Source organism: Narcine bancroftii, chromosome 1 (assembly GCF_036971445.1).
Source record: "Narcine bancroftii isolate sNarBan1 chromosome 1, sNarBan1.hap1, whole genome shotgun sequence".
Classification (NCBI taxonomy): Eukaryota; Metazoa; Chordata; class Chondrichthyes; order Torpediniformes; family Narcinidae; genus Narcine; species Narcine bancroftii.
The window spans coordinates 88,473,251-88,500,196 of record NC_091469.1 but is presented as its reverse complement, the minus strand read 5'-3'; the positions used below and the strand labels follow the sequence as shown (position 1 = coordinate 88,500,196).

At 41.7% G+C, this 26,946-nt stretch overlaps 1 protein-coding gene across 19 annotated transcripts in view; it reads left to right on the top strand.

Moving 5' to 3' along the window:
* The window catches only part of LOC138760976 (astrotactin-2-like), a 1,981,947-nt gene that overhangs the window by 834,694 nt on the left and 1,120,307 nt on the right, over window positions 1-26,946 (top strand). For all 19 annotated transcript variants that reach the window (XM_069932424.1, XM_069932434.1, XM_069932420.1 and 16 more), the window contains one exon: window positions 1,843-1,989. In XM_069932424.1, coding sequence (XP_069788525.1) covers window positions 1,843-1,989 — 147 coding nt within the window. The remainder of the gene's footprint in view (window positions 1-1,842; window positions 1,990-26,946) is intronic.

Genomic DNA, 26,946 nt, shown 5'->3' with positions numbered 1-26,946 from the left:
GGATATCTTTAAAAGCACCATGATATAAGAATGTGTTGTTGCCTATGAATGTAGATAACAGAATATTAAACGCCTAGTATGACAAAGGAATAAGATATATTGAAGACTGTTATGCAGAAGGGTCACGATATCTTTTGATCAAAAACAGAAATATGGAGTAGCTAATGGTACTTTCTCTGTTTCCTCCAGCTAAGATCATTCCTTATGGGGAAAAGGTTGGTCCCACCTGAAATTAGTGAAATGTAATTAAAGATATGGTTGGGGAATACACCCAAATTTATAACAAAAATGTACTCTGCTCCCCAGAATGAAAGTGCAAAATCAGGTTAACAGAGGTCGAGAGAAATATGGGAGTCAGATTTAAGTTTTGTAGTATCAGAACGAAGTTGGTCTGATTGGTGTTTGGATACTATAACATCAGTTATCAAGGCAAGATATGGACTAGTTCAATATAACTTCTTCACCAGTTATATTTTACACCACAGAAGCTACATTGATCAAAATCTGAAATATCAGAGATGTGTTTTAGATTTGGGATTGAAACAGGAATGTTTTTACATGCTACATGGTCATGTGTGAAGGTGAGACCTTTTTGGCAGGACATTGCAGAAATATTAACAAAGATTGCAGGGATGGCCTTTGCAGATGATCTGGATCTTTATCTTTTGGGTAATTTTATTGAAATAAGTAATAAATTAACTAAAATCCAAATTGATTTTGTCAAATAACTTTAACAATGGCTAAGAGGTTTATTGCAACGACTTGGAAGTCTGACTCTCCATTTCTAATAGCACGATGGACTGTAGAAATAAATAGGTGTGTACCTATGGACTATTTAGGAGCTCAATTGTGATAATGATAATAACAGATGTTGTTACAATATAAACAGATGTGACTTCTTCATATAGATTCTTTATAGAATTTTTATATATAGTATAAGTGTGAGCTCTGATGGTGTGTGGTTTAATATTTTGTAGGGGGAGGGTTTTTTCTTATTTTGTATGAAAAGTTTAATATATTGTGAAATCGAAGATTTTACTATAAAACTGAAAAATAAAATATAAAAAGAGGGTAAAAATATTATGCAAGTTTAAACTTGGTGCATCTTGCTGCTAGTTCTGCATTCATTCAACATGCAGTCTCAAGCAACCAGAAAACTCACTTATCCACATCTACCAATCCCTAGAAGTGCTGAATACCATGGATTTTACCTTTTATCAATATGTCTATCCATGATTTTATAGGAAGTGAATTCTAGTTAAATCAGTTTGCTTATGTTTGCTTATGTATGTTTGCCCAGTATGACTTTTTTTCTTTGATGAAGGTTGACGCAACAGTAGAAATGCTGATGGATATATTTTTGAATGCCCCACTGTTTCTCTTTGGGTTAGCAATCTTTTTAAAATACTATTTTCAATGCAGGTGTATTTATTCAGAAGAGAACAATATCCTGTGCAGCCTACATGAATCCTGATCACTTTCCTCTCCAAAGGCATTGTTGTGGAAATTATTTATGCTAAAAAAGCAACAGATTGAAATTGAAAAAAATCTGGAATAAAGTAGAAAGTGCCAGAAATTGTCACCAGTCAGCAAACATCTTTTGAGGGAGAGAAAAGTGTTTACCTTTCGAGCTGATGAACTTGCATTGGAATGTATTTTTTTTTTTAATTGCAGTATCATTGATATTTTGGGTTTTAATATAATACTTATGAATTCAATCCAAAATGGAAGAAAAAGAAATAATTGGGTTTCAGCTTCTCCATAAAATCTGTGTGGCATGTACTAATAGGTATCATAAAGGTTGTGGCTTGACTTTAAAAAAAACCTTGCTTTATTTCCTAGGATCTCCCAGAAGCCCCTTGAATAGAACGGCCCTCACTTTAATCACAGTGAGCAGCTGTGTTCTAACCGTGGTCTATGGAGGCCACTTGACATGTCCATTAATGGTGAAGGTGACCCTGCATGTCCCCGAGCACTTCATTGCTGATGGTAAGTTTTATCATTATGGATATTTGCAGGAACAAGGATGGTTATGGCATTGATAGCATTTACTTATGGTTCTTTAGTGAATTGTTTCAATGTTCCTGGACTTGAAAATTGTTAACTGATAATGAGATCTGGATCTTTTGATTATAATTTTGACATTGGACAAAATAATTCGCATTGGATATTTTCTTTGTATCTAATACAATGGAATGAACAATTGAAGAACATTACAAAACCACAGCAATGTCTATGCAGGCAGTTGAGCTATGAAAAAAATAGTTTATTCTCGCTTATTCTGTTTATTTTGGAGTTGTCTTTGAGTTGGGCTGAGGCTTTTTCAGTACAGTTTTCCTAAAATTGTTGCAATTCATCGATAAGATTAAGGATATTTAATTACTTAACATTGTGTGCAAAATGAATGTTTCTGCAGTCTTGTATGTTATCTTCCTGGAAGCCAGCAATTCTACAAAATTGGTTGTGGTTTCAGGGAGAATCCATCACCTTTGGAAATTTATGCAAATAACCTCTATTTCTGAATACCAAGGCACTAATGGACAATTAAAAATAATTTAATTTTCTCTATTTATAAAGAAAATGACCACCTTCCCCAATATATGAAATGAGTCTGTACATATTTAGCAAATTATCTTCAGTCATTTAAAATGAGAGCAAATGTGCATGCAAGTTTGACATTGTGCTAAAAAAATCACAATATTTTGTGACAAACTTATTTTAGCTGTATCAATCAAAATACACTCTTTACCATTCCAACATGTTTATTTTAATACAGGTACACGATCCTTTATCCGGAACCCTTGGGGGACAATGTGTTCCAAATTTTGGATTTTTCCGGATTTCAGAATGCCAGATTTAAACCCACCTGAATTGTGCTGCCGTATCCATCCCCACCCCCTTCCAGTCATGCTGCTGTCTCTCTCCCCCCTCGCCCACCCGACTCCCGTTCCCGGTCTCTCCCCGACTTGCACTGCCGGTCTTTCCCCCCATCATCCGCTCAACTCGCACTGTCAATCTTCCCCCCTCACCCGCCTGTCTTGTGTTGCTGGTCTCGCCCACCCGACTCGTGCTGCCGGTCTTTCCCCTGACTCACGCTGCCGGTCTCTCCTCCCTCGCCCACCCGACTCGCACTGCTGGTCCCTTGCCTGCCTGACTCGCGCTGCCGTCTCCCTCCCCAGTTCCTGGATTTTGGAGTGTTCCGGATTTTAGATGTCCAGATAAAGGATTGTGTACCTGTACATTGAAAATAATTTTAAAAATACAAGCCTTATTGTGCCAGTTCTTTGGAGATTTGGTGTTTGTTATAACCCATTATCAGTACTGTCTGAATTTGTTCCTTAATAAATCTAGTTATGATGAGTTATGCAAAGCAATTCTCCCCTGCTTCAATAATTTGCCAGTCATAATTTTATTTGTTTTGGATTTTTAATGATTTTAGTGCTTTAAGTGAACACAATTGAGCTGGTTGTGTCCCCAGTTTTGTGAAATGGTTGGTTTATGTGTTAAGAGTAAAATGCGAAAGCTGACAGATACTGTGATTGAAGTAAAAACACACTGTTGGAGAAACTCAGCAGGTCAAATAGTTTACTTTAGAAATCAAAGATAAAGATACATAACCAATGTTTTGAGCTTGAGCCCTTTATCAACACATGAATCCTTGATCATTCTTGATTTTAAGTTTTAATGTTATCCTTTTTTTGCAAATTCCTTTTTATCCATAAGATCTTAAAAGTATAAGGAAATCTATGAAGGAAAAGCAGTTTTCTACTACATCAGAAGGGGTAAAAGACTTAAGTTATATTGCAAAAGTACATGAATTATCTTTGCTTTTATCACATTGCCTTTCAACCGCAGTTAAAAGCTACAATAAATGCAAATGCAAAACTGACAAGTGTTTTCTTAGCATTTTGAAGTCATTTCATCAGACTTGGAAATGTTTTTTATTTTCTGGGACAATTATTTATAGAGAACAGTGTTTCAAGATTATGCAGTTACACCTTCTAGAGATGCTGCTTGATCACTACCCAATCAGTTTGTTAAAGTTAAAATCATTAGTAATATCAAAGGCAGAAGTCGATATATTTTTGAAAGGTTGAGAGGGTTAAGAGCTCTAGAAAACAGGTATAGAAGAGGGTGTGCAATTGTGGATCAGTCATCTTTATGGTCAATGATGGAGAAGCTTGTTGGGTCTGGTAGGCCACTCCTGCACCTTGTTTCTTTTGATCTGCAAAGTTTTTCCAGCATTTTCTATTTGTTTAAGATTTGCAGTATCTGAAGGTTTTTTAATTTTTTAGCAATTTCTTTTTCATCATTTATTAGTTAGTTTCAAATTTTCAGAACATTGCAGCTGAACATATACTTTGTGGGAAAATTCTTTTTTTTCTTCTTTGGCTTGGCTTCGTGGACGAAGATTTATGGAGGGGGTAAATGTCCGCGTCAGCTGCAGGCTCGTTGGTGGCTGACAAGTCCGATGCGGGACAGGCAGACACGGTTGCAGGGGAAAATTGGTGGGTTGGGGTTGGGTGTTGGGTTTTTCCTCCTTTGTCTTTTGTCAGTGAGGTCTGCGGTCTTCTTCAAAGGAGGTTGCTGCCCGCCGAACTGTGAGGCGCCAAGATGCACGGTTTGAGGCGATATCAGCCCACTGGCGGCTTAAGAAAATAACCATAATAGCAAATTGAATTAAAAAGAGCCAATATATGCAAAAATGTCAATAAAGTAAGTCACAGTCATCTTAATGTAAAAATATGACTATTTGTGTCCTATTGTGGTCTTGGAGCAGTGCTTGATTAGTTTAATGAGGTGGGATTCAAGGACCTGATAGCTGTTGGAAAGAAACTCTTTTTGAACATAACATTGCTGGTATTCAGTTTGTGTTTATACTGTTGAAGTTAGTATTGATAAGAGGTTGTTGCCAGGGTGATGGGGGGGGGAATTTTATGGATGTAGGCAACCATCAGAATTTGGGGTGTCTGTATCTGTGATCTTCTTGAGTGCAGCAACAGGGTCAGGAAGCTAAATAGCTATCTGTCCATGCACTCCTCACAATGAAATAACTAAGATATGTGATGAGTTATATTTTATATTAAATGTATATAAATATGTTTTTAAAAGGGATAGATTGTGGGGGGGGGATTAGTGTGTAAGTCACTTCACAGAGAAAGACTTCACAAAAGAGATCTCATTTGAAATGCAAAATCTATGCATAAGAGAAGACTTTATGTCCACAGTGATTTTACAGAAACTTTGAAGACTGCTGAGCGTGACTTCACAAGTAGGTATTAATTGGACTGATGTTGTGAAGTAAATGGACTATTGTTTTGAAAGCAACAGATGGCCAGGCAGAAACTGATTCCAGTGCCTGCAATTAGTCTGGTTGCATTTTATTGTTCTAAGAGAGGTCAGATGGTTTTGAAAGAGAGAGAGAGAGAGAGAAGACAGTTCTGCAGTGGCTTTTGGAGGCTGTAACATGATAAGCTGGTAGCATGTTGAGAACCCCATTTTGAAAATGGGTTGTGAGTTCTGAGTCAGCCTGTTGAAAGCCCCTTGTAGTCTTTATAAGAGGAAATGGCTGGCTAGAATGTTTCTCTTGAAATAAGGGAAACTAGAGGAACTCTGTGGTGACCTGGGGAAGTTTCTTCGGCAAGACATGGCTGATCAAAGGGAATCAGTTTGTGTGTGTCCAAAGAACAACAAATCTCTCTCTGAAACCAACATGAACCTTCCTGAGCAGTAACCACTTACTTTGCACTAGAGCCTGGTGAAAATTCATAACTGGTAAATTCTGGGCACAGTATAAGAATTGCCTGATAACGGTGAACTTGGAGGAGTGAGAAGTGAGATTGGACTTTCAGTGAATCAAAGAACTTTCCTGAACATATACACATTACATATACATGCACTTAGAATTAGAAGGGTGTTAAGTTAGGTTAAGTTAATAGTAATAAGTTAAAGTTGGATCCTGTTTTTATGTTTAAAGAAAATTAAAAGTAACTTTTGTTTAAGTAACCATATGTCTTGGTGAATTTCTATTGCTGCTGGGTTTTGGGGTCCTCTGGACTCGTAACAGATGTTTCCATCGACCATGGAATTATGCAATAAATCTTTCTAAAAGTCACATGGTAAAATTGACCTTTCAGAAAATTTCACTTAACATAAAATTGCAATGGTAAGGTTACACCTAATTTTTCATTGATTAATTTTAAAAATTGTGAAATATAAAATGCAATTATTTATTTTCTTTCCATGTAGAAGTTTTCTCCATGTACTAAAGAGAAGTAGACTGATTAGATTTCTGTTAATACACTAGAAAATTTATTAATCACCTGCAATAAATATTGTTAATCCAGTTCTTAAGCAGTGATATGCTGAGTTGAAGTCTGAATTGTGAAGTACTTTAAATACTCAAATTGTAATAAAATGAATGACAGTCCTTTTATTCCGATCAACAGATGAGTTTAAATATCTTGCTGTGCAGAATAATTAGCTTGCTGTAAAACAGACATAATTGCAATTGCAATCAGAATTTGATTTCCTTATTGTCATAATAATAAAACAGAAAAAGCAATATTGTGCAAAATTTCCATTAGTCTGTCATAAGGCAGATAAAGATTTGTCATTAGTAGAAATTGTCTGGTGCCCCTTAAAGTCAGAGAAAGAGAAGCAAAAGAGAGTCCCCCCTCCGCACACCCCCCCCCCCCCACAGAGTGCCTGTGGATTCACCTCCAGCACCCCTGCAGCCCCCACAGTCACACGGACTTCTGTCCAACCCAAACCATAGACAACCTGAGCCCAGATCCCAACAGATCTGGTAGCCCTCAGCACCCTTTTGCATCTCGCTTCCAACACCTGGTATCCCTTCAATCATAACCCTTTTGGGGAAAAAAGTTGTTATCAATATTATTTAAAGTATAATCTTTTCATCCATTGTTAAAATAATTTCTTTCATTGGATTGAAGAATGAGAAGAGAAAGCGTATTCTCTTCAATGCTATTGTAAAATGAGGAAAAATGATATTGCTGGAAATATGTGGTTGATCGGTACAAAGATTTTGCAGATGGTCCTCGAATTTAAAACCAGTTTGGTGCTGTAAATTTGATAATCATTTCCTTATTTTGGTATCACACTAGTGTGATTAATTTCATGAATCAGAAGATTCACAAACCACTGAGGTAAAATTAAGGATGTTTAAGGCCAATGATTCAGAAAGAAATGCAGGTATAATCCGGATGACTAGATCAACTACACTTCATCAACTACAGGTAAGCCTTCAACACATTATTCCCCAGTGCTGGTCAACAAGCTACAAACCTTGAGTATTTGCATTCCTCTCTTCAACTGGATCCTTGACCTCTCATCAGAAAATTACAGTCAGTACAAATCGGAAACAATGTATTTTCTTAACCATGCTTAGCCCACTGCTCTACTCAGTTGGCTGTTCTAAGAGAGTCATGTGGTTTTCTCTGAGAGAGAGAGAGAGGATTCAGTTTGACAGTTCTACAGTTCAGCATCAGCAGCTTGGACTAAAACAGGACAAGCTGGCAAGCTTGTGGAAAAACCCCATTTTGAAGAGGGGTTGTGAGTTCTTAGTTCAGCTTGGTCAAAGTCCTTGTGGCCCATACAAGAGGAGAAGACTGATTGCTTAATGTTTCACTTGAGATAAGGGAAACCAAAAGAAACTGCGATGACCTGAATGAAAAAAGATATCATCTGTAAAACCCTGATCGGGCAGGTTTCTTTGACAAGACAATGAAGTGGCTGATCTAAAGGAATCAGTTGTGGGTGTCTAATGAGCACCAAATCTCTCTCTGAAAACTGACAAGAACCTTCCTGAGCAGTAACCAATGTCTTATCGAGCACCAAAGCCTGGTAAAATTCATGAATGTTAAAATCTGTGCGCAGTACAAGAATTGTCTACAACCAGTGAACTTGGAGGAGTGAGAAGTGAGATTGGATTGTGAATCAAAGAACTTTTCTGACTTACACACACATTACTTAGAATTAGAAGGGAGTTAAGTTGGGTTAGTTAAGTCAATAGTGATAAGTTAAAGTTTGATCCTGTTTTCATGTTTAAAGATAATTAAAAATAACTTTTGATTAAAAGTAACAATTTGTCTTGGTGAATTACTATTGCTGCTGGAATTTGGGGTCCTCTAGGCTCAAAACAATAGGACAAACAGCAATGGACCCAATACAGAACCCTGAAGCACACCTTGAAGTGCCAGTTGATAAAGTAGACAAAGACAATGTGGTCAAACAATAATCATGGCTTTTATTAGCAGAAACTCGTGCTAGAATAATGAAAGACAATAGGTGCATATACAGTTATACCCAAGTGGAGTGTCCTTAACAGTAGAGATAATGTACACCCAATGTTAGTACAGCAAGGTTCACCAGAGGGGAGACAGGCAGCTTGGCAGACATTCGCCACAGTCTCCCCCGGCAGAAGATGGGTTAAAATCAAAAGGACAGCTGCTAGGAAAGACTGAAACAAGCGATACATGGATACCATGTTTGGCCTTGAGATACTCTAACAGCCAAAATACCCCAGTATCTAGCAAGCAATCGAAATATAATGAGATGTTTTATGAATATGTCAGCCAATCAGGTTGTTTACGAATTCTAATGCTTCATCTCAAAACAAGTGGCTCCTTTGCAACCTTGGGAAATGGTACAGTTCCTGGGTCTGTAGTATGGGAATGACTGGCTTCTGGACCCACTCCAGAATCGCAGTGGAGCCTCAGCATGGCCATCTGAATGCTTACCAGGGATCACAGGCTGGGGGGGGGGGGGGGGTTGAGTCCAATTTCTCAGGCTCCCTCTGAGTAGGAGTGTGAGGAAGAGGAAGGGGCAAACCAGGCAAGGCCAGATCTCTTAGGGGTGCTGTGTCAGTACTCCCATCTGGGAATTTAAAATGAGTGTAGTTGGGGTTAGTATGCAGTAGCTGAACTGGTTGGACTAGGGGGTTTGTTTTACATGCCCGAGCATGGCTCTTCAGCAGCACAGTTCCAGGCTCAGATAAACAGACTGATTTCCTAGGAAAGGCAAACATACGTTCATGAGGTGTTTGATTTGTTGCAGTACACAATAAAGACCGAATAGAATGTAGTGCCTCAGGCAGCACCTCCTGCTATTGGGTAACAGGGTAACCATGTGTTTTTAAAGCTAGATTAACAGTCTTCCAGACTGTAGCATTAGCCCTTTCAACCTGCCCATTGCCCTGCGGGTTGTAGCTCGTGGTACGGCTAGTGGCAATCCCCTTTCGTAGCAGGATTCGCCGCAGTTCAGTGCTCATGAATGCTGAGCCTCTATCAGTATGAATGTAATTGGGAAAACCAAAAATGCTGAAAATTTTGTCAAGTGACTTAATGACAGACACTGACGAGACGTCAGGGCAGGGTATCGCAAAGGGAAACCTGGATTATTCATCAATTACAGTAAGGAAATATACATTTTTGTTGTTGGAAGGTAACAGCCTTTAGTCAGTTTCCTGACTTCTTCCAGAGAGTAAGGAAGGTTGCTAGCCCTTATGTAGTGGAAGAAACTCGTGACACCTGGGTGGCACAGTCTGCTATGGATCTCTTTTAGCCCCTCCAGCTGAGCACCAGCAGCAGATCGTGACAATGCTTCAGAGGGATCATTTAACCTGCCCGGTCTGTACTGGATCTCATAATTATCAGTTGAGAGTTCTATTCGCCAGCGTGCCATCTTATCGTTCTTGATTTTACTTTTGTGTTTGGTACTGAACATGTAGACTACAGATTTCTGATCAGTGACAAGAGTAAATTTTCTGCCGGCTAGAAAGTGTCTCCAGTAGCGAACAGCTTCAATAATAGCCTGGGCTTCTTTTTCAATGGCAGGATGTTGAAGTTCAGGTCCGCGTGACTTGCGGGAGAAGAATGCCACAGGTCTACCCTTCTGATAAAGGGTTCCTGCCAAGGCACAATCTGAGGCATCAGTTTCCACTTGGAATGGGACATCCTCGTCAATGGACGAGAGTGCAGCTTTGGCAATATCAGCTTTAATTATCTTGAGAGCCTTCAAGGCCATTGGAGAGAGAGGAAAAGATTTAATGTCAAACAGAGGGCATGCCTTTGTGATGTAGTCCCGAACCCATTTGCAGTAGTAGAAAAAGAATCCCATACACATTTTAAGGGCTTTTGCTGAGTTTGGGGATGGTAACTTCTTAAGGGGGGGTGGGGGGCATACTTTCTGGGTCGGGACGGATTTCACCCTTGCGGACAATGTAGCCCAGAATGGGTAGCTCTGTTGTGTTGAACACACATTTGCCCTCGTTAAATGTAAGGTTGAGTTCTTTAGCTGTTGCTAAAAAAAAATTAAGTTGTTGTTGTGCTCAGCCTGTGTTTTTCCCCTTTTCACAGTTGTCTTCCATTCCTGCAGCTCCAGGATGCATTTCCTTGGTGCTTCTCTTCTTCTTCTTATCAGTGGGAGTACTTTTTGCCTTACACACTTTAGCAAAGTGGCCTAATTTTCCACAATAGCTCCAGGTAGCAAACTGAGCCAGGCACTTCTGTCTGGGGTGTCAGCTCTTATCACAGAAGTAGCATTTTTCAGGAGTTCGCCTTTTTCTTTGCTTCGGGGTTCCAGCACTCCTGGATGTTTCCTTTTTGGTTTCAAGCATTTCCCTGGACTGCATGACATTTCTCAGTGTTTTGGCTAGAGTGACTGCCCGGTCATAGGTTAAGGGCTCCGTCTCCAACAGCCTCTGTTGGATGTGACTGGACTCAATCCCATTGACTAAAGCATCCAGCTTCAAGGCATTGCGGTGTTGTTGCACATTGGTCGAGGGCCAGTGCATAGGCAGCATCACTTTCCCTGGGTTTCTGGCATCTAGTCAGCAACTGGTGTCAAGCAAGCACCACATTCCGTGGCACTGCATAGTAAGCAGACAGACGTTCCCGGGCTATAGCAGAGTGGTAGCTCCTTGCGATACGGCAAAAGGGACCTCACCCAGCAGAGAGTTCAAGTGGCGCCACTGTATCGCCTCATCGACCACGTTGTTTCGAGCCATGTAGTAATCGAAACAAGCAATCCAGTGGTTGAAAATTTCTCTGGCCCTTGGGGCAGACTGGTCGATTATCAGCCGCTCTGGCTTGAATGCTGCAACCATTTCTGCTAATAAAATTGAAGTGCCAGTTGGTGAAGTAGACAAAGACGATGCGATCAAACAATAATCATAGCTTTTATTAGCAGAAACTCATGGTACAATAATGAAAGACAATAGATGCATATACAGTTATATCCAAGGGGAGTGTCCTTAACAGTAGAGATAATGTACAGCCAATGTTAGTATAGCAAGGCTTACCAGAGGGGAGAAAGGAATCTTGGCATTCACCACACACCACTAGTCACCAGCCTCCAGCATGACAAACAGTTATCCGCTACGACTCTCTGCCATCTCCCTTCCAACCACTGTTGAATCCATTTGACTATCTCAAAGTTAATAACTAACGACTGAACCATCTTGGCTAACCTTCCGAGCAGAACCTTATTGAAGGCCTTACTGAAGTCCATATAGACAGCATCCACTGCTCTACCCTCATCAACATTCCGAGTCACCTCTTCAAAAAAAATTCACAAGATTGGTCAAACATGACATTCTAAGCACAAATCCATGTGGAATGTTCCTGATCAGACCCTGTTTCTCCAGATACTTATACATACTATATCTAAGAACGCTTTCCTGAAATGTTTTTAAACCATGGCCAAGTTAAGAATGTTGGCAAGGATAAACAGTGATGATCTCCTCTTTATTAATGATTGCACAGTGAAACCCATTATAACACAATGGTTTGAGTCCAGAAAAAAGCATCACGAAAAATGCGGGGTTGCACTAAATCGGGGTTTCACTGTGTACTGTATATGCAAAAATCGATCCAGGCACCAGACCATCCCCCGCCCCCCCCCAACTTTTGTGGCAGTGGCACATTGCGGCAGAACACACTCATACCCCCGTTCACAACAGCACCCCACCCCATGAGAGGAAGCACACCCCACCCTGTTGATGGCAGCACACCTCACTCTGTTCATGGTAGTAATCCCCTGTTCACAGCAGCACAAATCCCATTCTCTCCCCCCCCCCCCCCCATTCACAGCAGCACATCTCCCTTCATCCATGCAATGATTTCCCCACCAAGATAAAGATTGCTGTATTTACCTTCATCATTTAGATGCACCACTTCTAAACATCCATGGCCATTCCTGGTACTGCATCTTTTAAAATGGGCTCATCTAGCGTCTGAGGTCAAAGAGTGGAACGTGGACGATAAGCAGCGCATACCTTGTACATATCGGAGTCCAATGACTCATCACATTATATCCGAATTTGCATTAAATTGGGGCATGTAAAATCAGGGTTTCACTGTATCATTAAAAGATTCTGAAAGTGAACAGTTTTGTGAGCTTCACTGACATCCCAGTTGGAGCTTCGGGGTATAAAAGTTTATTGAGTCAATTTTTAAAAATGTTATTTATAAAATTATTCTTCTTCTTTTCTTCTTTCTTTTCTTTCTTTGGCTTGGCTTCGCGGACGAAGATTTATGGAGGGGTCATGTCCACATCAGCTGCAGGCTCGTTTGTGGCTGACAAGTCCGATGCCGGACAGGCAGACACGGTTGCAGTGGTTGCAAGGGAAAATTGGTTGGTTGGGGTTGGGTGTTGGGTTTTTCCTCTTTTGTCTTTTGACAGTGAGGTGGGCTCTGCGGTCTTCTTCAAATGAGGTTGCTGCCCGCCGAACTGTGAGGCACCAAGATGCAGGTTTGCGGCGATATCAGCCCACTGGCGGTGGTCAATGTGGCAGGCACCAAGAGATTTCTTTAGGTAGTCCTTGTACCTCTTCTTTGGTGCACCTCTGTCTCGGTGGCCAGTGGAGAGCTCGCCATATAACACGATCTTGGGAAGGCGATGGTCCTCCATTCTGGAGACGTGACCTACCCAGCGCAGTTTGATCTTCAGCAGCGTGGATTCGATGCTGTTGGCCTCTTCCATCTTGAGTACTTCGATGTTGGAGATGAAGTTGCTCCAGTGAATGTTGAGGATGGAGCGGAGACAACGCTGGTGGAAGCGTTCTAGGAGCCGTAGGTGATGCCGGTAAAGGACCCATGATTCGGAGCCGAACAGGAGTGTGGGTATGACAACGGCTCTGTATACCCTAATCTTTGTGAGGTTTTTCCGTTGGTTGTTTTTCCAGACTCTTTTGTGTAGTCTTCCAAAGGCGCTATTTGCCTTGGCGAGTCTGTTGTCTATCTCGTTGTCGATCCTTGCATCCGATGAAATGGTGCAGCCTAGATAGGTAAACAGGTTGACAGTTTTGAGTTTTGTGTGCCCAATGGAGATGTGGGGGGCTGGTAGTCATGGTGGGAGCTGGCTGATGGAGGACCTCAGTTTTCTTCAGGCTGACTTCCAGGCCAAACATTTTGGCAGTTTCCGCAAAACAGGACGTCAAGCGCTGAAGAGCTGGCTCTGAATAGGCAACTAAAGCGGCATCGTCTTCAAAGAGTAGTTCACGGACAAGTTGCTCTTGTGTCTTGGTGTGAGCTTGCAGGCGCCTCAGATTGAAGAGACTGCCATCCGTGCGGTACCGGATGTAAACAGCGTCTTCATGTTGAGGTCTTTCATTGCTTGTTTCAGCATCATGTATCATTATGCATATGTTAAACATACAATTCATGAATAAAACTTCAAAAAGGCACAAAATACATATGATTTTTTTTAAAAAGCTAATCCCCTACAATCCCCACCCCCCTTCCTTAACCCACCCATCCCAACCCACCCCCCTCTAATCTACCCCCTCCCATGGTTAGCATCCCCACTAACATGCAGAAAGGGGATTTAATAATTCAACCCCATATAATCCAAATACGGCTCCAAGTTTTACAATAATAGAAATAATTATCGCACAAATTATGTTATATTTTCTAATGAAATACAAGCCCTCAATTCCATATGCAATTTCTGAATACTCAAATCAATCTCATTTTTCCCACTAGTCTATTGAGTCAATTGTTAATTAAATGGAAGGGAAGATGAATTTTGTTTCTGTATTCTAACCATGAATGGTTTACTCTACCATTCACCAGTAAAATCGAATGGATGTGTGCTTAATGAGAGAGCTGCACAAGATGTGAGGGAGCAGATTGTTTGGGATCTTTCACTGACAATGGTAGCATTTACAATTGGTCCAATTTGAACAACCTTCTGCAAAAAACAGAGGATGAGTGTGGAGACCTGATTTGCATTTAAATACAAGGTAACAATTATTGTTGTCACAACTAATGGAATAAATTAAAAATTATTCAACAATCTGGCTGATAAATACCAAGAGAAACAGTTGAGATAGAGCATATATATTTTTATCAGTGTGGCCTGTCATCCAGGATTGAAATAAATTTGTTTTCTTGTGAGTGAAACTATTAAAACTATTTATCTAATTGCTGTACATGGCAGAAGTCATTGAATATCTCAGTAATAAAAACTGTGCACAAACTTTGAGGTCTGGCTTTCAAAAAGGTTGTACATGATTTGCAATCATGTTCTGGAAGAAAATAGATATTTGACCATTTCTGACCTTAAGCAGCACAGTGTTTAAGTAATTTTGTTCCAATTATATTTGCTGATTTTGTGACAAGGTTGTTAAGCCCTAGGAATGATGGCTATACATTTTAATGTGTTTGCAGCAAACATTATGCTGACATGAGAATGATCTTCCTTTAGAATATTAGCTCAGTGCCTGCATTGATCTCATTATTATTGTTACATGTTCTTCAATTGGAGGCGCTTCAAAAAAGCAGAAACATGATTTAGTCATTTTCATATTCACAGTTACAAAAGAACATTTTTGAGTTTTGCCCAATAATGATTTTTCATAGTGATTGAGGTCAAGTCAAGTTTAATGTCATCATATTGCACAAGTACAATCCGACAAAATAGCATTCTCCGGTTCTCGGTACAAAACATGTAGACACACAACCAGACATAACACACCAACAGATAAACATTACATATGCAGGCCAAGTATTCCATTAATACAAATAAATAAATTAATATTGTCTTGTACAAATGGGAGTCTCAGATGGTTTGTGCGAGAAGTTCCTTTGGTTGTTCTCACTGCCCATGGGAAGAAGCTGCTCCTAAGGAGCCTGGTGGTGGTGACTCTCATACTCCTGTATCTCTTCCCTGATGAGAGCAGCTGAAAGATGCTGTGTGAGGGAGGGAAGAGGTCCTCCATGATGTTACGTGCCCTCTTCAAATAACAAACCCGGTAGAAATGCATCAAAATGCTGGAGACTGACTGAGTTCCTCCAGCATTTCAAGGTGATTTTACTACAATTACAGTGTTTGCAGACTTTCGTGTTTCACACAATCCTGGTAGATCATGTCGATATTGGGGGAGGGGGGGAGAAAGAGACTGCAGTGATCCCCTTTGCCACTCTTCTGTTCCTGTGGATTGATCTCCAATCCTTTTCTCTGCAGCCACCATACCACACTGTGATGCAGCCGATGAGGAAACTCTTGATAGAGCTCCAATATTAAGTTGAAATAATGGTAGTCAGTTACCTTGCCTGATTCAGTCTTCTTAGGAAGTTCAGTCTCAGTTGTCCCTTCCTGACAAGTGAGGAGATGTTGATTGTCTACAATAGGTCACTAGTTAAGTTAATTCAAGGAACTTGGTGCTCTCCACTTTCTCTCCAACAGAGTTGTTGATGTGTACCAGAGGATGATCATTCCTGGTCCTCTTTAAACGCACAATGATCTCCTTTGTCTTGTTATGTTGAGACTCAGGTTGTTATTCTTGCACCATTTCACGAGATTTTCCACCTCTTCTCTGTCGTGTGACACATCGTTGTTGCTGATGAGGCAATTTATGGTCATCATAAATTCCGCAAATGATTACATAGTGGGATTGTTATTCTCCAATAAACTATTCAAAAAATCTCACAATTTTTATGCTGCAGTTATTCACAAACCCAAGACACTGTCAAAATAAATTTCTCCTTTTATGTGTGTTTCATCAGAAAATGGTGGCATCTTTATGAATAAATGTACTTTCTCAAATAAGTTGAAATTTCACCGAACATTGTGCAGACTTGATCACGCAATAGTAATAGTGGTAAGATTGCATGTTATTTTCTCAGGGAAGCTAATTTATTTGAAGTAAATGAATTGTCAGCCCTTATAAAAATAGCATGCAAAAATAAGTCACAGAAATGTATTGAATATTCTTATTTTTTCAATCACTTGTTTTGTTCGTTTTTGGAAATCTTGGTCAGTTTCTTTGCAAGTAAAATGAACGAAGATGGTCCACAAAGTGAAGGAGGACACAGAAATGGAGAGATGTAACTTAGAACAGGGCAGCATAAGAAAAGCCCCTTTGCTCTACCATGTCTGATGCCAATCTGAACAGTGTGAAGGATTGGTGTCGATCCTCAATCCAAGTTCTCTGGTGAGGTCACAACCACCAATTTACTCTCCTGAGGAAAGAAGGACTCATACTTTTCTTTAGCCAATTTCCTTTATTTGATACGCAGGCCTGTGGGACATCCGTCATCTCTGCAGTGGATCCAGAACATACAAATGCATGGTTTTAAATTCTTCAATGCTATCTGACATTAAATAATCTCAAAACAGTCACTTCCCAGGCAGCAAACATTATCCTTTTAGCATTAAGGAATGCAATGTTTATGCACATGATGCACCATATTGTGAACCAATCACACCGACATGTCCCCCTACCCTCAGGTATTTTTTTACAGTTTAGCACTGTAAAAAGCTATGGCACACTGTAGAGCAGCAGAAACAGTAAAAACACAGGTGAAAGAGCTGTTCAGTGAAACTAGCTGCAACGTGGATGCAGTGTGCAAGAACAAGTATAAACTGTTTAACAAAAAGCGCGCCAAAGTGGAAAGAGAAGTGTGGCCAGTGAACAAAAATGAAAAGGACAATCGAAAGTCATGTCATCAATACGGTACACAATACCTACCACAAAATGTCCAACATATGCTAAATCATGCTATATGTGCAACAAAAACAACCATTATGCCCATTGCTATAGGAACCAAGTGCAACAAAACAAGGTTCATGCAGTTGTAATGGATAAATATTGGGAGAATTTGGCAAGATTTAGAGTAGGTTACATACATACACACATTTTAAAACAGATCTTATTTGAAATACTGAGGAATTCATATTCAGTAACATTGCAGGATCTTTGGAGACTTCGATGCACATTTCACAAGAAGGTGCTAATTGAAATGATGTCATGAAATGAATGACCATTGTTTGGAGGAGACAAACTGGCTGTTAAAAAGTACTTTCAATGTGCTCACAGAAATGTCACCCCTGGGTTTTGTTTATCTAAGACAACAGCTTGACCAAGAAAGAAGAACTCCTGTTGTTTGCTGAAGAAGGTGGGGATTTGGCAAGTGAGAGAGTCACATGGGCTTTCTGTGAGTCTCAGTTGGAGAGAGAGAGAGAGAGAGAGAGAGAGAGACAAGTTAACAAGCTCCCCCAGCTAGTGTGTGTGACACTGAAACTGGCTGAACAATGCAAGCCAGGAACTGATGAAAAGCTCCAGAGCAGTGGATGGCTGGAAGTGCTATCTGTCTGATGTTTCTCTTGGAATAAGCAGAACAGAAAGGAACTCTGTGCAGGCCTGAAGAAAGAGGTTACCATCTGGAAAACCCTGATGGGGAAAGTTTGACCAGCGAGACATTGAGGTGACTAATGGTAGCTCAGTTGTGGAAATCCTGGAACAACAAATCTCTCTCTGCAAACCTTACAAGAACCTTCCTGAGTGGTAAACATTTACCTTTCAAGCACCAAAGCCTGGTGAACTTTATACATGTTAAATTTTGTGCACAGTATAAGAATTGCCTGCATTCAGAAAACTTAGAAGAAGGAGAAGTGATATTGAACTATGAATCAAAGAGCTTTTCTTAAATTCACACAAACACATTGCATACACGTGTGCTTAGTATTAGAAGGGGGTTAATTTGGGTTAATTAACTAAAGAGATGAGTAAAGTTTGATTCTGTTTTCATGTTTAAAGTTGATTTAAAAATAACTTTTGTTTGAAAAACCACTTGTCTTGGTGAATGTCTGTTGCTGCTGGGTTTTGGGGTCCTTTGGGCTCGTAACACAGTAGATGAAAGAGAGAAAGAGAAATTCGATGTAGACATTCTGTCTGAAAACAAGAACAAAAACAGAGACTGGATGTTGAGATTAAAAGTGAATGACATGCATCTCAGTTATATTGGATACTGGAGCACAAATTAATGTAATATCAGAGACTGATTTTAAGAAGATTAGATCTAGACCAAAGATGTCTTGAGCAAAAGTGAAGGTGACAGGATATTCAGGTACCAATATACCAGTGCAAGTAGAATGCATGGTCAAAGTGAAACACAAGGACAAAGAGCTCATGCTAGCATTCATCGTGGTACAGGTACACAATCCTTTATCTGGACATCTAAAATCCGGAGAGCTCCAAAATCCGGCAAGTGGGTACTGGCGGTCGGGGGAGGTGGCTGAGGGACTGGTGGCTGGGGGAGTCTACCGGGCGGCCAAGGGGCCGAAAGTCAGGGGAGGCGGCCGAGGGACCAGCGGTCGGGGGAGACAGCCAGGGGAGACTGGTGGGCGGCCAAAGGACAAGCACCAGGGGGAGACTGCTGGGCAGTTGGGGGAGTCGGCTGGGGGAGATGGCCGGGCGACCGAGGGACCAGTGCTCAGGGGAGACGGCCAAGTGGCCGAGGGACCACGGTTAGGGGAGGCGGCCGGGGTACCACGGTTGGGGGAGGCAACCGGGCGACCGCGGTTGGGGGAGGCAGCCAAGGGACCGGTGGTCGGGGGAGACGTCCAGGCAGCCGAGGGACTGTGGTTGGGAGAGACGGCCAGGCGATTGGAAGGGGGTGGGGTGGATACAGCAGCACAATTCAGGTGGGCTTTCTGAAATCTGAAAAAATCCGAAATTCGGAACACACTGTCCCCCAAGGGTTCAGATAAAGCTTTGTGTACCTGTACCAAAGGATGTACAGGCCATACTAGGTTTGACAGCCTGTGAGAAATTGAACCTGGTAAAAAGAGTTCTTGTGGTGGAAAGCGAAGGAGAGACAGTCTATGATGAACTCATGAAAGAGTACAATGACCTATTTTAGGGTCTCGGCTGCCTTCCAGAAGAACACACGATCAGATTGGATAAACGTGGGTACTGATAAGACTTCCATTCAGAAAGCAACTAAAGGCGGAGTTGGACAGGATGGAAAGCCTGAACGTGATTCAAAAGATAGATGAGCCAACAGAGTGGAAAGATTAGAATTTGCTTGGATTCAAGAGTCCTAAACAGAGCAATAAAGAGAGAATATCTTAAGCTTCTGATGCGTGAATAAATCATGTCACAGTTTGCAAATGCAAAGTTTTTCAGCAAGTTGGATGCATCATCAGAATTTTGGCAATTGAAATTTGATGAAGCAAGTTCTAGACTATGCATGTTCTATAGTCCATTTGGCAGATACAGATTCCTAAGGATACCATTCGGAATTACCTCAGCTCCTGAAGTGTATCATAAAACTATCCTTATGGTCTATGAGCAGCCGGATGGAATTGATACCTCAATGGATGACATCATAATATGGGGAACCATGAGAATGGAGCATGATGAGAGTCTAAGGAAAGTCCTGGAAGCAACAAGGAAAGCAAACCAGAAACTGAATAGAGAGAAATGTTAGTTCAGGGCGACAGAAGTAACATTTGTGGGAGATATTATTCGCAGTGAGGGCATCAGATCAGATCCCAGAAAGGTGTCCGCCATTGGGAACATGCCAAGGCCACCATGCAAGAAGGATGTACAGAGGTTGAATGGAATGGTCAACTATATGGGTAAATTCATATCCAACCTCTCTGAAAAGATGACCCCATTGAGAAGACTAACAGAAAAGAACATTGAATGGGAGTGGAATCTTGAGCATAAAAATTCATGGAGCGAACAAAAGAAACTGCTCACAGAGGAACCAGTTCTAAGGTTTTACAACCCAGCAAGACCCATCCAGATATCATCAGACATCTGCAAAAATATGATGACTGGCAACCCATTGCATATACATCATGCTCAATGACAGACATGGAGACACGATTTGCTCAAATTGAAAACGAGCTGCTCAGCATCACATACGCCTGTGAAAGATTTAATCAGATTGTGTCAGGACAAGCAATTAGTGTAGAGACTAACTATAAGACCTTGATTGCATTGTTCCAAATGCTATTAAATGAATGTCCACTTAGAGTACAATGAATGATGATTAGACTGCAACGCTATACACTGAATGTGGCGTAGACTCTGGGTAAGCTATTGTACATAGCAGACACGATGTTGTGAGCTGTTGACATGAGATAGGCTGCAAATGCAACAATGGATGAAGACGTGAATACCACTGCCCATATCAAATGCAAAAATGGAGTTCATAATGTCAAAGACAAACAAAGATGAAATACTGCGTCAACTAAAAAAAAACATCTTGGATGGATGGCCCAACATGAAACAGGACTGCTCAATTGACATTTCAGAGTACTGGAACTGCAGGGCGGAACTATCAATGGATAAAGACATCATCTACAAAGGAAGAAAAATCCTTTTTCCAAAGAGTCTGAGAAAAGAGATGCTAAAAGGATCCATGGAAGACATCTCAGAATCGAAAAGTGTGAGAAAAGAGCATGGGAGGTGATGTACTAGCCAAGAATCAACAATGATATAACAAATGAAGTTTAAAACTGTACAATATGTCAGAAATATCAAGCAAGCAATCTTGCAAAACCACTAAAGCCATACCCAGCACCGTACAGACCTTACCAGAAGGTTAGGTGACTCTGGATTTCGGTTTTAATGAAACGTCTGTCCTCCGCGCTATATCTCCTGCTTTTGGTGGCCATCAGTGTGCAATTTTCTGGTAAGTGCTCAAATAGCAAAGGTGGAGTGACCCAAAGGGTAGACAGCCAACGCACACAGCCCAGCTTACTCTCATTGGCTGGGCTGAATTCCTTGTTCTACTCCGTGATTGAAGGGTGTGGACCATCAAACTGCTTTGTTACACTTTCCAGCTGACCCCAAGATAACTCGTGCTCAGGGTTTGGGAATTACCATGATTTAAAAATCCCAGTACTTCCTGTCCCGCGCCCTTAAATCTACCTGACAGTTTCCACACTTCTCTGCGAAGTGGGCTTTAGATGCCATGGATATTCGGCACTTTTCCAGTGACACCTTCAGTGCACAACGCTTTATTAAGTCTAAGTGGATAAAATGTTTGGTGCTCCGTATGTTTAAAAAAAAAACAACCTGTGACTCGACCATTTACCTCAATGTTTATCATTGATCATGTCAGCTGGTGAGTCCTGTTCTGAACCAGCATTATGAATTCCAGAGTTAGGTCCAATTCAGAGTTACCATTGTACCATTCCTGTCAGTAATATGTTGGACGGCACCTTAGAAAATGGCCGACACCAGTACTTGCACATGGCTGGGACCAGAGGTGAAGTTAGCAGTCGCTGATGTGAAGCCGGAAGTGACATTAGCGATTGTCATCTTGGTGACCACTCTCTCCAAGATGGTGGCCCATTCCTCGGATCACACATGACACTGCTGGTAGTGGGCTGTCCCCGGCACACCTTCGCATAACGCACTTTCTTTATGCAATTTGAGCGCACTGCATTCCTGTTAGTATGTTTTATGTCTACTCGAATAATATGAATATTCCTTCTCCTTTGGGTGTTATCTCCTCCATATATCCAAAAGTTGCATTTCCTGCATTGATTTAGCCATCATAAATTTGGCTACTTTGTTCTTTCTGCTAGTCTTTTGTCCAGTTTTATCCATCTTTGAATACAAATTAAGGTTAAAATCCCCTCCTATCAATATATTCCCCTGTGTATCTACAATCTTCAAAAAATTATCTTGCATAAACTTTTGATCCTCTTCATTAGGTGCATATATATTGTCCAAATTCCAGAGTTCTGAATATATTGACACTTTATCATTACATATCTCCCTCCTGGATCTATTATTTCCTCCTCTATTTTGATTGGTACATTTTTATTGATTAATATAGCTACACCTCTGGCTTTTGAATTATATAATGCTGACGTTTTGTGCCCTACCCAGTCTCTCCTTAATTTATTGTGTTCCACTTCAGTTAGAAGTGTTTCCTGCCTGAATGCTTTATCTATTTTATATTTTTTTAGTAAATTTAATTGCCTCTAAATCCAGTACTTCTTGAAGTCTTTGAAGGACCTGGGTCAATTGTTTGTCAGCAGTCCATCCTGCATCAGCTCATCGGCATTCTCAGAGGCACTCATTGCGGTAAACATGCAGGCTCTAACCAGCTCTCTCATTACCAGCATGAACTGCGCAAATGGCTCCCCAGGGGCTTCAATCCAGGTCATTAATTTGTACCTCGTGAACATTGGGTTCGTTAGGGTCCCGTACTGCTTCTGCAGCAGGGTCGTCACCTCGTCGTACATTTGGCAGTCTCTAATTATTCAAAATGCCTGAATGCCCACAGATGCAAACAGGAGATCATACTTATGTGCAGTGTCCCTTAGGTTGTGGCGGTACATGACCATCTGCATCCTGTACAGCCACCTTTCGAAGGTAACATTTGCGTTGGGCTCCCTGGATTCAATTGTGAACATGGTCTGTCGTCAAACCTCTCCCATTACCCTCTGCAGGGTTGATGCAGACCCCAGGGATGCGACCACTACTGCACCACATGGTTGGCTCGACTCCACCATCTGTGGGCTGGGTGATCGGGCATCTTCCCAATTGCTGCTGCTTTGTCCTTTATGCTGAGCTTCCATGATTTTTGTTTTGGTAATTATATTGTGGTGTACGGAATAATCACATCGACATGATGGAGTGATTAAAGGACTTTAATTACTAAAACCCTGAGCATTACTGATACATTACTTGGCCAGGTTTCAGGTACAGGAGCAAGAGGGAGCAAGTCTGGGCACACCAGCCTTTATTGGGAAATCCAGGGATGGGTTAGGGAACGTCAGGTAGATTCAGACTGGCCAGTCCATACATGTATGCAAATGTCTTTCACCACTGTGATCTTGTGATCTCAGGAGTTTTAAAGCGGGAAGGCTACAAGTCACATGGATATAAAAGATAGGGTCCTTGCCAGTGAAGCTCTGGAAGTCATCTAGCCCTAGAACTTGACTGATTCTGCAATTGACCCTAATTTGGGCATACTGCTAGGGGGGAGGAGGAGGAGTAATGTAAATGCAGGCATGGGTGTTTGTTTCAGATGCGTGACAGCAGGTGTAGAATGGCCCTTCTGAAATGCGTCGACATCCTTGCACCAGATGATGAAGGTGGAAAATTGAAGTTGATTGCACAACAGAAGAGAAAGATTATGATATTATCTTAAAAGATCACATGGTGTTCTTGACTGGTGACAATAATCAAATGCCCCTTTCACCTGCTGTTAGCTCTCAATGCTGTGCAAACAGCATCCTGGATGATCTCTCTGTTCAGTGCCAGTGAATTGATATGCTGGTCTGTGAAGTGCCAGACAGAAAAGCTTTCTCTGCACATGTAAAACCACTTTATCAACTGAGAATGTTATGAGTACCCGCATAGTTAGTGTAGTGGTTGGCATAAAAGTATTACAATGCTAGTGACTCAGGTTCAAATCTGGCACTGTCTGTAAATGTGTGTACATTCTCTCTGTGTCTGTGTAATTCCTCTGGATGCTCCAATTTCCTCCCACATTCCAAAATGTACAGGATTTGTAGGTTGATCAGAAGGGTCTGTTACCATGCTAGATCTCCAAAATTAATACATTGATGTCACTGCTTGTCATGAATGAGGATGTGTATCATAAATGCATCAATTCAGGGAAAATAAAGTCATTGCAAGAGGTATCTTCCAGGAAGTCACTGGTTTTCCAGATGAAACAGGTGGGTCTAGTTGACTTTTGTGGGTTACGGAATGGAGGGGCGCACTAATGATCATGGTCAAAGAATGGATTGAGCCACTCAGATTTATGGGACTGCGTCTGGAATAAAAGTGAAATGTTGAACACTGAATGATCAAGGGATTACTTGTACTTTGGGATACAGATGTCCTACCCAAGCAGATCCTTGGTTAATTGGTCTGAGATGTCTCTTGTCAACAGACACTACCAGACCTGACTAGTCGTGACAAGAGGTCAATGCTGAGGAGAGGCAACAGGAGGAGAATAATTGGTTGCTGTTGTTCGTCCTTTATAGTTGAAGATGACCATGACTTCGAAATCAAATGGGAGATTGGTGGCTGTGGGTCCAGAAGTGACTGGTGAGACCAATCCGGACCCTGAAGGCTCAGCCACATGTAGGACACAAGTGGGTGGGTGCTGTCATGGCAGTGGATACTGCTCGGGCCTTGCACACAGCATGCTTTTGTTGCGCCTCGGTGATGCGCCTGACTTCAGCTGCACAAGCTCCTGTGGTGATCTTGCTGTGCCAGGCCGGATGGTCAAGGGCAAGTGTCTCCCATGTGCTGATGTCTACACCCAGATCTTTGAAGGACACTTTAAGGCAGTCTTTGCAATGTTTCTTATGCCCCCCCTCCCCCGACTGAGCACTTGCCCTGACACAGTTCTCCGTAAAGCAGCTGTTTAGACAGTCGGCTGTCTGGCATTCTGACCACATGTCCAGCCCACCTGGCTTGGGTTTTCAGCAGGAGGGTGTAGATGCTGCAGAGCCCAGCTTGTTCCAGGATTTCCGTGTCGGAGACTTTGTCCTGCCACCTGATGTGGAGGAGTCTGTGGAGACAGCTCAGGTGAAAATGTTTGAGCTATTTGGCATGTCTTCTGTAGACAGTCCAGGTCTCACTGGCATAAAGGAGGGTGGTAAGGTCCACTGTACCTTGTTGGTAAGGCTGAGGCCTCTCCACTCCCAGACGTTCTCACGGAGTCTCCCAAATGTGGCACTGGCTTTGGTATTCCTGTAGTTGACCTCAGCGTCTATGTTCACTATGTGAGAGAGTGTGCTGCCCAGGTAGTTGTCGACTGCCTGGAGGTTCTGGCCCTTCACCGTGATGTGCGGCTCCTGGTATGACTTTCCTGGGGCAGGCTGGTACATAACTTCAGTCTTTTTGGTGCTGAGGGTGAGTCCGAAGTTGTCGCAGGCTTGTGAGAAGCCATCCATTTCACGCTGGATCTTCTGCTCTGTGCTGGCATTGAGTGCGCAGTCATCAGCAAACAAGAAGTCTCTGATGACCGTCTCTTGCACCTTTGTAACTGCCTGCAGGTGCCTGAGGTTGAACAACCTGCCGTAAATCCTGTACCTGATGTGGATTCCTTCTTCATAGTTAGGGAATGAATCTGTCAGCATGGCAGAGAATACCATAGTGAATAGAGTCAGAGCGAGAACGCAGCATTGCTTGATGCCATTTGTCACTGGGAAAGCCTCCGACTCATTGCCATCATCCAGAACTTTCACCATCATACCATCGTGGAACTGCCAGATGATTGTTATGAACTTGCTGGGGCAGCCAAACTTCTCCATGATCTTCCCCAAGCCTTCTCTGCTGACCATATTGAAAGCCTTGGTTAGATCGACAAAGGTCATGAAGAGGTCGCTGTGTTGCTCTTGGCATTTTTTCTGGAATTGGCGCGCAGCAAAAATAATCTCCACGGTCCCACATTCAGCACGGAAGCCGCACTGGCTTTCTGGGAGCAGGCATTGCTCAAGACATTGGAGAAGGCGGTTGAGCAGAACGTGGGCCAAATTCTTCCCCGCAATGGACAAGAGGGAGATGCCTCAGTGGTTGTCTCAAGACTGGCGGTTGCCTTTCCTCTTGAAGATGTGGACTATTGGTACATATCCCTACATCATATCTCATGCATAAATGATTAACTGCTTGTCTAATTCAATTTATATAGACATTTGAGCTTTGTTGGATATAATTGTTTTTAAAGGGAAGTATGTGACTTTAGTATACTACGTGAATAAAAATGATGTATTGTTAAATCACTCAGTGCTGTAAAATGACTATAAAATACCTTGAAATACAAATGTTTTGTGAGTAAATCTACCTGTATGTCTTGCCTCAATGAACAATTAATTGAAAATAACCTTTGGATGCTTCATTTTAAAGGAAACAAATTTGTCTGTGTAGTTCAGATAAAGCCTCCTCACTGCTTCAGATTCATTCAAAACAGCAAAACACTGCACATGTTAGAAATATGATAGAGAACCATAGAACACTACAGCTCAGATAACAAGCCATTCAGCTCTTCTAGTCTGTTCTGAAATATTCTGCTAGTCCCACTGAGCTGCACCCAGTCCATAATCCTCCAATTTATTCTTATAATTTAAGAGTGATCCCACATTTACCACATCAGATGGTAACTCATTCCACACTCCCACCACTCTCTGAGTGATGACATTCACTCTAATGTTCCCCTTAAACCTTTGCCTTTCACCCTAAAAGCATGTCCTCTCATATTTATCTCTCCTAATCTAAGTGGAAAGAGCCTACTTGCATTTACTCTGTATCTCTCATAATTACGTAAACCTCCATAAAATCTCCCCTCATTCTTCTATGCTCCAAGGAATAAAGTCCTAACCTGCTTAATCTTTCCCTGTAACTCAACTCCTGAAGACGCAGCAACATCTTAGTAAATCTTCTCTGCATTCTCTCCATATAACCAAATAACCATATAGCCACTTACAGCACAGAACAGGCCAGTTCAGCCCTACTAGTCCATGCCGTAACAGATCCCCACCCTCCTAGTCCCACTGACCAGCACCCGGTCCATACCCCTCCAGTCCTCTCCTATCCATGTAACTATCCAGTCTTTCCTTAAATGTAACCAATGATCCCGCCTCGACCACGTCTGTCGGAAGCTCATTCCACATCCCCACCACCATATGCGTAAAGAAATTTCCCCTCAT